This window comes from Pseudophryne corroboree, chromosome 5 (genome assembly GCF_028390025.1).
Source record: "Pseudophryne corroboree isolate aPseCor3 chromosome 5, aPseCor3.hap2, whole genome shotgun sequence".
NCBI classification, from domain to species: domain Eukaryota; kingdom Metazoa; phylum Chordata; class Amphibia; order Anura; family Myobatrachidae; genus Pseudophryne; species Pseudophryne corroboree.
This window is the reverse complement of record NC_086448.1, coordinates 343,968,305-343,986,070: the sequence shown is the minus strand read 5'-3', so window position 1 is coordinate 343,986,070 and position 17,766 is coordinate 343,968,305. Positions and strand designations below refer to the sequence as shown.

At 46.8% G+C, this 17,766-nt stretch overlaps 1 protein-coding gene across 13 annotated transcripts in view; it reads right to left on the bottom strand.

Annotated features, from left to right (window-relative positions):
• The window catches only part of LRRFIP2 (LRR binding FLII interacting protein 2), a 276,779-nt gene that overhangs the window by 114,081 nt on the left and 144,932 nt on the right, over positions 1-17,766 (bottom strand). For 8 of the 13 annotated variants that reach the window (XM_063922583.1, XM_063922587.1, XM_063922586.1 and 5 more), the window contains 2 exons: positions 17,397-17,465; positions 8,493-8,543 (listed from right to left, as the gene is read on the bottom strand). The exons of 4 other annotated variants lie outside the window; for them this stretch is intronic. In XM_063922583.1, the coding sequence (XP_063778653.1) occupies positions 8,493-8,543; positions 17,397-17,465 (120 nt within the window). The remainder of the gene's footprint in view (positions 1-8,492; positions 8,544-17,396; positions 17,466-17,766) is intronic. One more of the 13 variants, XM_063922589.1, reaches the window with a different exon arrangement.

The window sequence follows — 17,766 nt, the reverse complement described above, 5'->3', positions numbered from 1 at the left end:
ATTAGGAGACTGTTCCGACTTGGATATACGAGCCACTGGAAGGACGAATTTAAGAGGGACAGACAATTTTCTCTCCTGCATTTTCCAACCATCTTCAATAAGATCCTAAAGCTCCAAAGAAGCCTAGAAAGTGACCACAGTCTTGCACTGCAGTTTAAAAGGGTACTCAGAGCCAAGCAGTCTAAGGAGTGCTGGACTACCAAAATGAGGTCCTCAACACCATGCCCCACAGAAGAGTCACCCCAGGAAAAAGAAAAAAAACACCTCCCCCGGGATTTCACCCTCTCCACATCTGATGCCGAAACCTACGTCAGACCGCTAGAAGAAGGAAGGCACCTTCACGCAGTTTAGGATCTTCAAAAGAAAATTGTGGAAACCTTTTCAAATCTCACAGCTATACACTCCATGGTGCGGAGCTAGGAAGGATCAGACACCGGCTGAGCAACCTCCCCTGTAGGAGGAATCAAAGCTAACGCCTGTGCTGAAGAAAAAGTGATACCTGCACATCCCCAGAACATGCCTAATAATCCGCAACAAAGTCCCGGAGAACCTGCTGTCCACAGGGCAATTTAACGTGACAGCAAGCACAAGTAAAAAAGAATGCCATGGTAGCTCCCTTACCCATAGAGGCTTTTGCCCTGTCTGCCATGTACCCCTATGACACTGCAAGGGCAGCATTGAAATAGAGGAACCCACTGTGAAATAAATGTGGAGCACAGTTTCACAAAGCACTGCAGCAAAATATTAAATTAGTAAACAGAGTACTTGGCAATTCTGGAAAGGCTACTACACCAGGGCCGCAAAGGTCAGGAGCCATGTGTCTCCGCAGCAGAGGTCCTGGAATCGCCCTGTAACAGCTGCCTGTAGTTCTCCACAGACTCCAGAAACACACGCAGCAGGAAAGAGCCAGCCCTGATAAGCTTGCCCCCTACCTCAGGAATCTCCACTCTGCGAAGCCCAGGGTAGTTCCTATTCAGGGAGAAAAACTCTGAGACTGTCCCTACAGGGTGGTGCCTGTCGCATGCGTACTCTGGCCATACCAGAAACTTACAAACACCTCTAAAACGATGAAGGCGCACCCAGTCCCCAGGCCATCTCCTCACGAGACTAGAGTGCACATCAGGGAGTGACCGTGCCAGTCAGCTCCCACCACCACCATCACTGCCTTGCAGCAAGCCAGCCCCAGCTCCCAGCCGCCACCTGCAACACTCATTAAAGAAAAGTTACAAACAACATATAATAAAAAATTTAAAAAGTGCCCCAATCCTAAAGTCACTTGGCAAACACTGACTTTCTGGGGGTTGCAAGACTTAATGTTTTTAAAGTTACAGTGTTGAATGCCAGCTCTTGCTCAGTTAGCGACAACCACATGGTCTACAATAAATAAAAAATAAAGTAAGTTTTATTTGAACAATGATGAAGAAACACGTTGCCTCGGGCAGCCCTGTCTGAATATATATATGACAAACTTCCAGAACGATTTCTTACAATTAAATCAGAAAATTTACAGCAATTCCCATAAATCAGACACGCTGATGTTGGCATTAATACGTCAGTGGAGGCTTCCTGTATAACGTGTAGTCAAACTGGTCACAGATTGTGGAGTAATAAGTAAAAAGGCTACAGCTCCATTACTTTCTAAAATCTGTAATCCTACATAACGCACGTACCATTGTGACTTCACAAAGTAAATGCAAACAAAGGTTTCCATTTTAACACCAGTTTAAAATAATATAACTTCAAAAGAAATCAGACTTCGCAGTGAAGAAACGTGTCAGGGGTTATCTGCATTAAACTTCTTTGGACAAAGAGGGACAATGGCTACTGACTGGATCTATCAAAATAATATTCAAATTATATGCAACATATTACAGTTCACCCATGTTCCCTTAAACCACATAGCCAAGGGTCCACAACATACCCCAGGATTGGTGAGCATAATTCTAACAGTGACTGAAGATCCAATCACTGAATCATTGATTCCACATTAAAGAGGAATACAATTATGTGCAGGACGGATTCACCACCACTGCCGACCTTTGCTGCGGCGGGGATCTCGCTCAAAAGTGCTCTCTACCCCATAGGTGTATCCGGCTTTCAGAAGGTCGGATGGAGGGGGCGAATTGGGATGCCATTCCCGGAATTTAAACACAGCGGCAATGGCATTTTCCCCCTTGGTCCACAACTGATTCCCCCCTAAGACAACAAATAACTACCTTTTTGGAGTTTGCTATATGCTATATAATAGTATACACTGACTAATTACCCCCTTATTTTCCTCTGTTGAATACTAGACCACAGAATGTAAACAGCTGCTCTGACTAATTAGGCGAAATTTTGAAAATGTTCATACCATAGATCTTTACTATATCTGTGTATTTTTTTTATATTAATGCATTAAGCATCAGAAGTACTAACCTAAACATTGTATTTCAATTGTAACTTTGTTGTGCCAAAAATTTAGTGACACCTGTTTTAGAGTGTAAAAATAAGTCAAAAATAGGAATTTAATACTTACCGGTAATTCTTTTTCTCCTAGTCCGTGGTGGATACTGGGGAACTGTATGTTCGTACAATTGGGTATAGATCTACTGGAGCCTGGCACTTTAAAACCTTTAGTATGTGTATGTTGGCTCCTCCCCTCTATGCCTCTCCTACCAGACTCAGTCTAGGAAAACTGTGCCCGAGGAGACGGACATACCACGAGAGAAGAAACAAATACAACAGCGGTGAGGCAACATGCCAACACACAACGAGAACCAAAAGGAGGGCACTAACCAGAACAGAGGATAGCAACGCTAACCTAACCAGGATAGCAAACTATCCCAACAAAATAAAGGGACCGCAACAGCGGGCCAACCAAATATTTACTCAGGTAAGCAGGAATCGAAGCACTGAGACGGGCGCCCAGTATCCACTACAGACTAGGAAAAAAGGAATTACCGGTAGGTATTAAATTCCTATTTTCTCTTACGTCCTAGTGGATACTGGGGATCTGTACTTTAGTACCATGGGGAAGTCCCAAAGCTCCCAAACGGGTGGGAGAGTGCAGAGACCCCTGTAAAACCGCCTGACTAAACTGAAAGTCATCCTTGGCCAATGTGTCAAACCGATAGAACTTAACAAAAGTGTTCGAACCCGAACAAGTAGCAGCTCGGCACAACTGTAAGGCTGAGACACCCTGGGCAGCCGCCTAGGAAGAGCCCACAGACTTAGTCGAGTGTGCCTGAATAGACGTCACCAAAGGCAGAGCTGCCAAAGTATAGGCCTGTTGAATGGTCAACAGCAGCCAACAAGCAATTGATTGATTGCTCAGATGCAGGAAGACCAATCTTGGTGGCATCATAAAGGACAAACAGCTAAATCAGATTTCCGACGATGAGCCGTCCTCTAGACATAAATCTTCAGAGCCCTCACTATATCCAAGAACTCTGGCCCAATGGAAGCATCATACAACACCGGAACCACAATGGATTGGTTGATTGATATAAAAAGCTGAAACCACTTTTGGCAAAAACTGAGGACGGGTCCTGAGTTCCACCCGGTCTTCATGAAAAATCAAATAAGGGCTCTTACAGGATAAGGCCCCCAATTCAGAAACATGTCTGGCAGACAGGTGATGTCTTCCAGGTGAGAAATTTCAACTCCACCCTATGAAAGGGTTCAAACCAGTCCGATTGAATAAAGGACAGAACTACATTGAGATCCCACAGAGCCGTGGGAGGCACAAAGTGCAGTTGCATGTGAAGAACTCCTTTTAGGAAAGAGACGAGAAGCCATCAGATCTATCTGCGGACAGCCCCACTGGTGAATTAACTGTTAAAACACCTGGGGATGTAGGCCCCATTCTCAAGGACAAAGGTTGTGTCTGCTAAGGAAGTCCACTTCCCAGTTGTCCACTCCTGGAATAAATATGGCTGAGATGGTCCTTGCGTTGGCCTCCGCCCAGAGAAGGATTTTTGATACTTCTCGTATCGCCGCTCTGCTTCTTGTTCCCCCTTGTCGGTTTATGTATGCCACCACTGTGAAGCTTGCAGAAGGTCATTGTACATAACCCTGAGTTTCAGGATGTTTAATCGGCAGAGCAGATTCCTGACGTGACCATATCCCCTGGAACTGGGCCCCTTGGGTCACAGCCCCCCAACCCCGGAGGCTGGCATCCGTTGTCAGTAGAATCCACGAGTGATATTGAAATACCTACCTTCTACCAGGTGAGGAACTCGAAGCCACTATAATAGAGAAATGCGGGCCTTTGGAGATAATGTCACTTCCTGATGCATGTGAAGGTGAGACCCCGACCATTTGTCCAGCAGATCCAGCTGAAATGGTCGGGCATGAAATCTGTCATATTGGATTGCCTCGTAAGCAGCAACCATCTTGCCCAGCAAGCGTATGCAAAGATGGATGGATACCCTGCCAGGACGGAGCACTGAGCGGACCATAGCCTGGATAGCCAAGGCCTTGTCCATCCAAAGAAATACCTTTTGAGACACTGTATCCAGTATCATTCCCAGGAACTGAAGACGTTGGGTCGGTTCCAGGTGAGATTTCTGAAAATTTAGGATCCACTCATGATCCGTAAGCAGACGAGTCGTCAGATCGATGCTGTGCAATAGATGCTCCCTGGACATAGCCTTTATCAGGAGATTGTCCAAGTAGGGGACTATGTTGACTCCCATCATGCGCAGTTGCAGCATCATCTCCGCCATGACTTTGGTGAAGACCCTCGGAGCTGCGGACAGGCCAAAGGGCAAGGCCTGAAACTGCCTGGTGCTGTGCGTGCCCACTATCTGCCAATTCAATCTCCTGAGGAATCTTCACCTGGACCAGGTCCCCATCATCTCTATACTCTTTTGGACTCCCGTTAGAAAAACATCCCTTCCCAGCGTGGAAGCTCCACACAGCCAAACAAGGGACAAGCTCCTGCGGATGCCTACCGCTTAAACACCTTGAACAACTGCTGGTGGTAAATATCATATTTAATGGAACACTAACGGGACATCCTAAGTTTACTATTAGGGGACTGCTTTATTGGAACAGGTTTGAACTGCTTTCATTGACTCATATCAGGACTAAGAGGGGCACTGCTGCTTTGATATCCGACACCCACTAGTGTCTTTTTATACATACCCATGTGTATTTTAAATCATTGTTTTTACAACTATTAAATGTGGTTTTTTCATGTGACCTGCTTCTCTCATATATGACCAAACTAGCGCTTTAATTATTTTCTGTATAAGGCCTGAAACTGGAAATGGTCGCCCAAGATGGCAACCTGAGGTAAGCCTGATGAGGGGGCCACATGAGAATGTGTAGGTAAGCATCCTTGACATCTAGGGATACCAGGAATTCCCCCTCCTCCATACCGGACACCACTGCCCGCAGAGATTCCATCTTGAATTTGAACACCTGCAGATACGGGTTGAGAGACTTCAAGTTTAAGATGGGTCGCACCAAACAGTCTGGTTTTGGACCGACAAAAAAAAGACTGGAGTAAAAAAACCTGTTGCGTATCGGAGGAGGTACTGGGACCACCACCCCTGTCCGCAAAAGTTTTTGAATAGCCTCTTGCAAGGTAACTCTTGCTGCGGGTAAAGCTGGCAAGCCCGATTTGAAAAATCTGTGAGGAGGGAGGGCTTGAAATTCCAGCCGGTATCCCTGGGAAATGAGGTCCCTCACCCAAGTATCCCGGAAGGACTTTGCCCACACGTGGGCGAAGTGTTGAAGGTGAGCACCCACCTGAAAGTCTCCTTGCCGCTGGGACCAACCGTCACGCAGAAGGCTTAGAGGCAGGGGATCAGGTGGTGTGGTCCAGGGAGGCAGCAGCTGCAGGTTTACGGGACTTACAACGAGATCCTCTCGGAGTGGTGGAGACGCCCCGGCCCCTGCCTCCGAATCTTGCCACACGAAAGGACTGCAAGGAGGGTCCTGTGTAAGAATATCTAGCAGGTGGCGCAGCCGACGGCAGATCGGTAGACTTACCCGCCGTTGCCCGGGAGATCCATTTATTTCAATTGTCCCCAAACAAGGCATCACCTGTAAAGGGAAGATTTTCCACACCCTTTTTGGAATCAGCGTCTGCTGACCATTGACGTAACCACAGAGCTCTGCGTGCCGAAACAGCCATAGCAGTAGTGCAGCCATTTATCTTACACAATTTCTTAATAGCTTCGCTCACAAAATTAGCAGCATCCTGAATGTGTTGCAGCAGAGTGATGACCTTATCCTGGGGTAGATTGTCTAATCCAGTGGTTCTCAAACTCGGTCCTCAGGACCCCACACAGTGCATGTTTTGCAGGTAACCCAGCAGGTGCACAGGTGTATTAATTACTCACTGACACATTTTAAAAGGTCTGCAGGTGGAGCTAATTATTTCACTTGTGATTCTGTGAGGTGACCTGCAAAACATGCAATGTGTGGGGTCCTGAGGACCGAGTTTGAGAACCCATGGTCTAATCCATTGATAATATGATTGGACCACTTGACCATTGCCCTAGAAATCCACCCACAAACTATTGTGGGGCGCTGTGCAACGCCCGCTGCCGTATAAATTGCCCTGAGTGTGGTCTCAATTTTGTCAGCTGGCTCTTTTAGGGATATAACCCCTGGCACCAGCAGTACTGATTTCTTAGATGGTCTGGACACAGACGTATTGACTGACAGGGAAGGGGGGGGGGGGGGTTCCCATACCTTCCTGTCCTCAGCTGCAATGGGAAAGGTAGCTGAAACACCTCTGAGGAATTCAAAATTTCTTATCAGAGTTTAACCACGCTTCCTTGGCCAGGGAGTTTAACTCCTCAGACACAGGAAAAGTTGCTGAGGTCTTTGGTCTAACATTAAAGTACAACTCCACATCTGGTTCTGTCTCCTGATCTGGTATGTGAAGAACCTCTCTTACAGCAAAAATGAGGGCCTCCACCCCTGGGGACAGAGAGCTGTGCTCATCCATATCATCATCATCCACATCAGGCTGATCAGAATCAGACTGGAGCACCTGTGGCAGTGAGCGCTTATGTGAAACCAACAGAGGGGGCTGAGAAGCCTTTCTGGTATCTGCTGCTTTAGCCATACAATCAATAGACTGCTTCAACACCTGTCTCTCCTTTTTAGCTGCAGCTAATTCTGAATTGACATTCTGAATCATGCTTTTAAAATTATCTAACCTGTCAGGTGCCTGTGAACTGTGCCCCTGTGGAGATATGGAGCATTGTTCATACATGAGTGACCCCGCTGATGAAGGGGTAGAGTTACAAGCAGCACACATAACCATGTCCACAGACATATTTACACAACTGAAAATACAGCACAGCTCACAGAAAACACCTCCACACAGACCCTAGAGAGCCCCTGGAGTGACACTAAGGAAACGGAGACCAGCACACAAACACTGCAGCTCAACGTGTGAATGTAAGTGTACAACCTGTGTAAGTGCGGCGGCACTGCCGCTGGAGAGCTCCCCCCCTGCTATGACCCCCTGTTACCAGGACAGAAGTCTGTAACAGTGTGGGTCCCTGGAGCAACAGCGTTCATGCAGCCTTGATGATCAGCAGCAGCAGGAAATGGCGCCTTCCCACCTCTGGTACCGCCCCTTGCCATGGCGCGCGGTCCCTGTAGTTTGTTTTTTATACTGGTCACGTTAAGACACAGTAAACCCATTACACTACACACAAAGTCTTGTCTGACAGGGAGCACTGCTGAAGAGAGCCAGTTTGTCTGCGGCGGGCACCGCAGCTCATGGCCCGTGACCGCTGCGTGACATGCCGCCAAAACTGCACTGGGGACACGCTAACCAGGACCCCGGTGTAACACTCTCCGCACCTTGATCTTCGGCATCTGTTAGAGGGTGACGGCACACATACTAATGACGTGTGATCAGCACCTCAGGAGGTCAGTGTCCTGTCAGCTGGGATTACGAACCATTTACCCTCAGGAGGTTGGTTCGGTGCCCCCTCTAAGTCCCACGAAGCAGGTAGCCTGGTTACCAACCAGGGCTACCCGAAAATAGCTAACTAAAATAAAAAATAAAGGAAACTCTCTGGAGCTCCAGAGAAATGCACCCGGCTCCTTGTGCACATTTTTCTAAACGGAGTCTGGTAGGAGGGGCAGAGAGGGGAGGAGCCAGCACACACATACACACACTAAAGGTTTTAAAGTGCCAGGCTCCAGTGGACCCGATCTATACCCCATGGTATTGAAGTACAGATCCCCAGTATCCACTAGGACATAAGAGAAATAAACTTTTTTCATAACAACCATTAGCCATGTTCTATTTGAAGAATATTTCATCGTAACTACTTGACTGCCTTTCATTTTACTGTGTTGGGAATTTATGTTACGTCACAAAAATGTCACAAACGGAGACACAAACATATTCATAGACATTGCCAAGAAAGAACTGCATTTTTTTGTTAGAGCAGGTAACACCATTCTATTTACAAAGTTAAAAGAAATGCCAATGTTTTCCATGCAGAAACTCCTTTGTGTGTACATACAGATGATCCATATCTACTTGACTTCAAAGCTTTATCTTTCAGTAAATCAGACTGCAAATAAAAGATGAAAAAATAGAATGAAAAATGAAATTAACATGGTGCACAGAACAAATCTAGAAACTAAACCTGACAGACGGGTGGCACTTAATATACCGGCTGTCGGGACCCCGGCGCTCAGCATACCGGCCGGAATCCCGACAGCAGGTAAGCAGACAACTATTCTCTCTTGGCGTGTCCACGACACCCCTGGAGGGAGAAGAAATAGCACGTCACCGTGCCTGCAGCTTGGCGAGCGCCCATCCCGCTGCCAGCATTCCGGCGGTCGGAATCCTGACGCCGGGATCCCAAGCGCCGGCAAATCATACTACTCCCCTGACAGACAAGATGTAGTGAAGGATATATTTTCACAACGCTTAAATCAAAATAAATACACTAATTACACTAACAGGGTTCTTGTTTTTCTGTGTCAGAAAGGAGAGGTACTAAATTTTTCACGCAAATTTTTAATCCTGCACATGTGGGCATGTCATACAGATAGCGGTCATGTCAAAAATAATAATGTAACAAATTTGCAACCATGGTATTTCAACTGATTTGCCTGAATAGAAAACGGATGGAAACGGGTTAGAAACTGCATTGATGTGTTGAAAGGCTACTATACTAATTAAATAATATAGAATTCACTGAATTGTTACATGCCAGTTAATTTTCTCTTAAGGGGAGTTTCTAATAATCTATTTTATGGCAATCTTTTATAGCGTATTCTGCCAATTATTTCAGTGGTTAAAATATTTTAACACCTGCAATTAATATTTGACTAGTGGAAATCCGTCAAAATCGACTTAGTTATTATATTTTTTTAAAAGGCTCCTACATTTTCTTTTTGTTGTTTTGCTGCAGGGGGAGACATTTTTCTAAGGGTAAGTAAGCAATATTTACTTACTTTAGGACTGACCATAGAACACCATGCACACACCAAGCCAGACACTAAACTAAGTGCCTTATGTAGACAAGGGCAATGATCCCCTTCACAACGTAAACAAATTAAGTGGATATTTTGAAACTAGGGGTAGAGCAAATGTTTATATTTCTTGCGCATGCTTCTCCTATAGACTTGAAATGGGAACTCTGCCAATCTGCAATGCCCGAAACGTAGCTCCAATATCAATTGTCTCTTCAACTATCATATTTACATGGTAAGACCTTTATTTTGCTACCTCTACCATATTTTTACATTCAGCCGTTTTCTCAAAATAGGTCTCACAGTAAAAAACAAAAAACAAAAAACTTATAGAATATATAGCTTTCTTATTTCTTAAAGCTCCAATCCCATGAAAACATTTTATTTTTTTCTTATTTAACCCCTAAAACGATGCCAAACTAGAAGAGGAATTTAGTCAATAAACATGTTTCTTTAGGCTATTAGGGATTTTTAATTATGCTAATTCTAGACAGTGTCATGTGACTATCATAACAAATACAGTCATATGGCACATGAAGTAGTGAGCAGAGAGGCTTTGAACACTCCCTATGCTTTTTTCTTCTGGGTATATCCTCCTTCTCTGCCACATGACATGCTGTAAGCCAGTCAGTGTAAGTGGCAGCAATAATTTGATACCCTTCCATAGGAATCTTTGTAAAGAACATAGGTGGTTATTCAGGTTTGTTAGCAAACCAAAAAAGCACACTTATTCCACTTTCAGACATAAATGGGAATTTCCCGGCTCAGACCCGGATTCATCACATCTAAAAAATCCCAGGTTATTGCTTGAGACTTCACCTACACACTGGTTTACACTACACCTGAGACCCGGGAAACTCCGGATCATCCCCTTTTAGACATAAACTGGTCTGCCCCGGCATTCTACATGCCAGGGCTGCCAGGCTGCTATCATGTCACACACACATACATGTCATATACACACACACACACTTCATATACACACCCATACAATGTCATACACACACATCACACTCACACAGACCGGGCGGGGGAAGCTGGAGGCACATCTCCGAGGGTACACAGCCCAGGGTGTAAGCGGACAGTCCTGGTCCCCAGGCAGCCCCAGCTTCTTCCTGGCAGCCCCAAACAGCCTATCAGAGTGCGACCCAGGAGTAAAATCCCAGGTTGCATCACTCACATTTAACAAAGGTTTGTTACCCAGGACAACTGTCCCAGAAAAAAACCCTGGTCAACAGCAGTAACACCGAGCCAGGAACGTGTTCCTGGGTTAATGCCCATTCACGTGCAAAAACCTGAGACTTTAAAGTAAATCTGAAAGGGGTATAGAAAAACAAAACCAGGTTGCTCTGCAGGTGAGGCAGATGTAACAATGTGCAGATAGATTAGATTTGGGTAGGTTATAGTGTTTCTGTGCAGGGTAAATACTGGCTGCTTTATTTCTACATTGCAATTTAGATTTCAGTTTGAACACGCCCCACCCAAATCTAACTCTCACTGCACGTTACATCTGCCCCACCTGCAGTGCAACACGGTTTTGGCCATTAGTGTGCTTTTTTGGTTTGCTAACAAACCTGAACAAGGCACATTTATAGGATGACAGCTAATAAAAAAGTATCAGTTGTATGCTTAAAATACAATTAACTTGCTATTTAAAGGGAGTAATAAATGGTTAGGAATTATTGCTATAGGAATTGTACTACAGACATATGCAAACAAGCACAAAACACATTAAAAAAATAATAAGATTTTACTTACCGGTAAATCTATTTCTCGTAGTCCGTAGAGGATGCTGGGGACTCCGTAAGGACCATGGGGAGAGACGGGCTCTGCAGGAGACATGGGCACTTTAAGAAAGAATTTAGTTCCTGGTGTGCACTGGCTCCTCCCTCTTTGCCCCTCCTCCAGACCTCAGTAAGAGAACTGTGCCCAGAGGAGATGGACAGTACGAGGAAAGGATTTTTGTTAATCCAAGGGCAAGATTCATACCAGCCACACCAATCACACCGTATAACTTGTGATAACAATCCAGTAAACAGTATGACAATAACATAGCATCAGTTCACGCCCGATGCAACAATAACGTAACCCTTATTGAAGCAATAACTATATACTAGTATTGCAGAAGAAGTCCGCACTTGGGACGGGCGCCCAGCATACTCTACGGACTACGAGAAATAGATTTACCGGTAAGTAAAATCTTATTTTCTCTAATGTCCTAGAGGATGCTGGGGACTCCGTAAGGACCATGGGGATTATACCAAAGCTCCCAAACGGGCGGGAGAGTGCGGATGACTCTGCAGCCCCGATTGAGCAAACATGCGGTCCTCCTCAGCCAGGGTAACAAACTTATAGAATTTTGCAAAGGTGTTTGTACCCGACCAAGTAGCAGCTCGACACAGCTGTAGTGCCGAGACCCCTCGGGCACCCGCCCAAGAAGAGCCCACTTTCCTAGTGGAATGGGCCTTGATCGATTTAGGTAACGGCAATCCTGCCGCAGAATGCACCTGCTGAATCGTGATACAGATCCAGCGAGCAAAGAGTCTGCTTTGAAGCAGGGCCGCCAAGCTTGTTGGCTGCATACAGAACAAACAGTGCTTCCGTTTTTCGGACTCTAGCCGTGCTGGCTACATAAATTTTCAAAGTCCTAACCTCATCAAGGGACTCGGAATCCTCTAAGTCCCGTGTAGCCACAGGCACCACAATAGGTTGGTTCATATGAAAGGATGACACCACTTTTGGCAGGAACTGAGAACGTGTCCGCAATTCCGCTCTATCCATATGGAAAACCAGATAGGGGCTTTTATGTGATAAAGCCGCTAATTCCGACACTCGCCCAGCCGAAGCCAGGGCTAATAACATGACCACCTTCCAAGTGAGATATTTCAACTCCACCGTTTTCAGTGGTTCAAACCAGTGTGACTTTAGGAAGTCCAAGACCACATTAAGGTCCCAAGGCACCACCGGAGGCACAAACGGAGGCTGAATATGCAGTACTCCCTTAACAAAAATCTGAACTTCTGGGAGAGAAGCCAATTCTTTTTGAAAGAAAATGGATAGGGCCGAAATCTGGACCTTAATGGAGCCTAATTTAAGGCCCAAGTCCACTCCAGTTTGTAGGAAGTGAAGGAAACGGCCCAGATGGAATTCTTCCGTAGGAGCATTCCTGGCCTCACACCAAGAAACATATCTTCGCCATATACGGTGATAATGTTTTGCTGTAACGTCCTTTCTAGCCTTTATCAGCGTAGGGATAACCTCAACCGGAATACCTTTTTCCGCTAGGATCCGGCGTTCAACCGCCATGCCGTCAAACGCAGCCGCGGTAAGTCTTGGAACAGACAGGGTCCCTGTTGCAACAGGTCCTGCCTTAGAGGAAGAGGCCACGGATCTTCCGTGAGCATTTCCTGCAGAATTGGATACCAGGTCCGTCGTGGCCAATCTGGAACAACGAGGATTGTTCTCACTCCTTTTCTTCTTACTATTCTCAAAACCTTGGGTATGAGAGGAAGAGGAGGAAATACATAGACGGACTGGAACACCCACGGTGTCACGAGGGCGTCTACCGCTACTGCCTGAGGGTCTCTGGACCTGGCGCAATACCTCTGTAGCTTTTTGTTGAGGCGGGACGCCATCATGTCTATCTGTGGCAGTTCCCACCGACTCGCAATCTGTGCGAAGACTTCTGGATGAAGTCCCCACTCTCCCAGGTGTAGGTCGTGTCTGCTGAGGAAGTCTGCTTCCCAGTTGTCCACTTCCGGAATGAACACTGCTGACAGTGCGCTTACATGATTCTCCGCCCAGCGAAGAATCCTGGTAGCTTCCGCCATTGCCGCTCTGCTCCTTGTGCCGCCTTGGCGGTTTGCATGAGCCACTGCGGTGATGTTGTCTGACTGGATCAGAACTGGTTGGTCGCGAAGTAAGGCCTCCGCTTGACGTAGGGCGTTGTATATGGCCCTTAGTTCCAGGATGTTGATGTGCAGACAAGTCTCTTGACTTGACCAAAGACCTTGGAAATTTCTTCCCTGTTTGACTGCCTCCCAACCTCGGAGGCTTGCGTCCGTGGTCACCAGGATCCAATCCTGAATGCCGAATCTGCGGCCCTAGAGAAGGTGAGCACTCTGCAGCCACCACAGGAGCGACACCCTGGCCCTGGGGGACAGGGTGATCAACCGATGCATCTGTAGATGTGATCCGGACCACTTGTCCAACAGATCCCATTGGAAAGTCCTCGCATGGAACCTGCCAAAGGGAATGGCCTCGTATGAGGCCACCATCTTTCCCAGGACTCGAGTGCAATGATGCACGGACACCTGTCTTGATTTCTATTGCCCAGGGATCAAAAGGTTCCTGACCAGAGTCATAAGTTCCTGGGCTTTTTCTATCGGAAGATAAACCCTTTTCTGGGTCGTGTCCAGAATCATGCCCAAGAAAGGCAGACGAGTCGTAGGAACCAACTGCGACTTTGGGATATTGAGAATCCAGCCGTGTTGTTGTAACACTTTCAGTGAAAGAGATACGCTGTTCAGCAACTGCTCTCTTGATCTCGCTTTTATGAGGAGATCGTCCAAGTACGGGATAATTGTGACACCCTGCTTGCGCAGGAGCACCATCATTTCCGCAATTACCTTGGTGAAAATCCTCGGGGCCGTTGAGAGACCAAACGGCAACATCTGAAATTGGTAATGACAGTCCTGTACGCCTGATGAGGTGGATAAATGGGGACATGAAGGTACGCAGCCTTTATGTCCAGTGACACCATAAAATCCCCCCCTTCCAGGCTGGCGATGACCGCTCTTAGCGATTCCATCTTGAACTTGAACCTCTTCAAGTATAGGTTCAGAGATTTTAAATTCAATATGGGTCTGACCGAACCGTCCGGTTTTGGAACCACAAACATGGTCGAATAATAACCCCTTCCCTGTTGAAGGAGGGGAACCTCGACCACCACCTGCTGAAGATACAATTTTTGTATTGCATTTAACACTATCTCCCTCTCTAGGGGGGAAGACGGTAGGGCCGATTTGAAAAACCGGCGAGGAGGCACCTCTTCGAATTCCAGCTTGTAACCCTGAGACACAATTTCTATTGCCCAGGGATCCACCTGGGAGTGAACCCACATGTGGCTGAAATTCCAAAGACGCGCCCCCCCCCCCCCCCCCCCCCTGGCCCCGACTCCGCCAGTGGAGCCCCAGCGTCATGCGGTGGATTTTGCAGAGGCCGGGGAGGACTTTTGTTCCTGGAAACTAGCTGTGTTGTGCAGCTTCTTTCCTCTGCCCCTCCCTCTGGCAAGAAAGGACGCACCTCGGACTTTCTTGTTTCTTTGTGAACGAAAGGACTGCATTTGATAATGCGGTGCTCTCTTAGGCTGTGAGGGAACATAAGGCAAAAAATTTGACTTTCCAGCCGTAGCTGTGGAGACCAGGTCCGAGAGACCTTCACCGAACAATTCCTCACCCCTGTAAGGTAAAACCTCCATATGTCGTTTTGAGTCGGCATCACCTGTCCATTGCCGAGTCCACAGGACCCTTCTGGCAGAAATCGACATAGCGTTTATTCTAGAACCCAGCAGACTAAGGTCTCTTTGAGCATCTCTCATATAAAGGACAGCGTCTTTAATATGCCCCAGGGTCAATAAAACAGTATCCCTATCTAGGGTATCAAACTCCTCTGATAAGCTATCAGTCCATGCCGCTACTGCACTACAGACCCAAGCCGACGCGATTGCCGGTCTGAGCAAGGTACCTGAATGTGTATAAATGGACTTCAGGGTACCCTCCTGTTTGCGATCAGCAGCATCCTTGAGGGTAGCCGTATCCTGGGACGGTAGGGCTACCTTTTTGGATAAGCGTGTTAAAGCTTTGTCCACCCTAGGGGAGGATTCCCATCGTAACCTGTCCGTTGGCGGGAAAGGATACGCCATAAGAATCCGTTTGGAAATCTGCAGTTTTTTATCTGGAGAGTCCCAAGCATTTTCACATAACTCATTCAGTTCGTGTGAGGGGGGAAAAGTTACCTCAGGTTTCTTTCCCTTATACCAGTGGTTCCCAAACTTTTTGGAATCATGGCAACCTAGAGTATCAGAATTTTATTCACGGCACCCCTATGCCAATAAATATTAAATCAAAAATTGTGTTTATATGTCATCTTTAGGTTCCATTATGTGGTGAGGAACAAGATTTGCTTCTGTTTGTCCACATATTTTATGATCGGCAGCCACCAGCACTGGTTTTGCCTATTGCATTGACCAGAAATAATTTTGGTTGGTCCTGGACCACCAATCCAAGGCACCCCTGCAAGTGTCCCGAGGCACCCCAGGGTGCCACGGCACACAGTTTGGGAACCACTGCCTTATACATATAAATCCTTGTGTCAGGGACAGGGGTTTCATCTGTGATGTGCAAAACCTCCTTAATTGCTATAATCATATATCTGAGTGATTTAGCCAACTTTGGCTGTAACTTTGCATCATCGTAATCGACACTGGAGTCAGAATCCATGTCGGTATCTGTGTCAACAATTTGGGATAGTGGGCGCTTATGAGACCCCGACGGTACCTGCGACATAGGATCAGGCACGGGTTGAGACCCTGCCTGTCCCAATGCATCAGCCTTGTCTAATCTTTTATGCAAGGAATTTACATGATCATTTAAAACCTTCCACATATCCATCCAATCAGGTGTCTGTGCCGTCGGCGGAGACACCACATTCATTTGCTCCCGCTCCTCTCCCACATAGCCTTCCACATCAGACATGTCGACACAAGCGTACCGACACACCACACACACAGGGAATGTCCTTTCTGTAGACAGTTCCCCCACGAGGCCCTTTGGAGAGATAGAGAGAGAGTATGCCAGCACACACCCCAGCACTATATAACCCAGGAATAACACAGTAACTTAATGTTAACCCAGTAGCTGCTGTTTATATACTTTTTTGCGCCTAATTATGTGCCCCCCCTCTTTTTTCAACCCTCTTCTACCGTGTATCAGCAGGGGAGAGCCTGGGGAGCTTCCTCTCAGCGTGCTGTGGAGAAAAAATGGTGCTGGTGAGTGCTGAGGGAGAAGCCCCACCCCCTCGGCAGCAGGCTTCTGTCCCGCTTAAATTTTATTTCTTTGGCGGGGGCTCCTACATATATACAGTGCCCAGCAGTATATATGTGTTCATTTGCCAGAATGAGGTCCCAAATGCTGCCCAGGGCGCCCCCCCCTGCGCCCTAACAGTGACCGGAGTATGTGTAGGTGTGTGGAGCAATGGCGCACAGCTGCAGTGCTGTGCGTTACCTCCAGTGAAGATCACAAAGTCTTCTGCCGCCTTTGAAGTCTTCTTGCTTCTCATACTCACCCGGCTTCAGTCTTCCGGCTCTGCGAGGGGGACGGCGGCGCGGCTCTGGGACGGACGGCGAGGGTGAGATCCTGCGTACCGATCCCTCTGTAGCTAATGGTGTCCAGTAGCCTAAGAAGCAGGACCTAGCTTCAGAGAGTAGGGCTGCTTCTCTCCCCTCAGTCCCACGATGCAGGGAGTCTGTTGCCAGCACAGCTCCCTGAAAATAAAAAACCTAACAAAAAACTTTCTATCAGCAAACTCAGGAGAGCTCACTGAAAAGCACCCAGCTCCTCTGGGCACAGAATCAAGAGTCTGGAGGAGGGGCAGAGAGGGAGGAGCCAGTGCACACCAGGAACTAAATTCTTTCTTAAAGTGCCCATGTCTCCTGCAGAGCCCGTCTCTCCCCATGGTCCTTACGGAGTCCCCAGCATCCTCTAGGACGTTAGAGAAAAAACAGCAATCCACCAGGCTGTTATAACAATTTTAGAAACTTTACAACACCACAAAGATGTACAAAGCATGTTCTATAAAACGCAGATATACAGAGCATTTGTTAGGTACACTAACAAGACTGTTAAGAACACATAGATCACACAAGGCAAGCCATGGTTACACACCACATGGTCTCTCCGCCTGGAAGTACTGTCTCTGCCTTTGTGTAATCCAACCGCATCCACAGATGAGCTCTTCAGAGTAAAAACAAATGTTATATTACTAAATCTGATACAATTTAAAAAATGCTTGCAGTGTAGCAATGTGAATGTACAAGTAGCAGAAACTATAATTTTAGATATAGTATCTAAATGATAAGGCGTCTATGTAGTCAGGGCTTAAACATTTTTGGAATCCAAGTACATGAAGAGAAATATGAATGGGTGCTGAGAGTTACAGCTATGGTGCTGGGAGCTGAAGAGACAGGGAAAGGACAGTAAGAGAATAATGTGAGAGAAAGCAGTTAGTGCAGTGTTTGGGGTGTTCTGTTGAGTG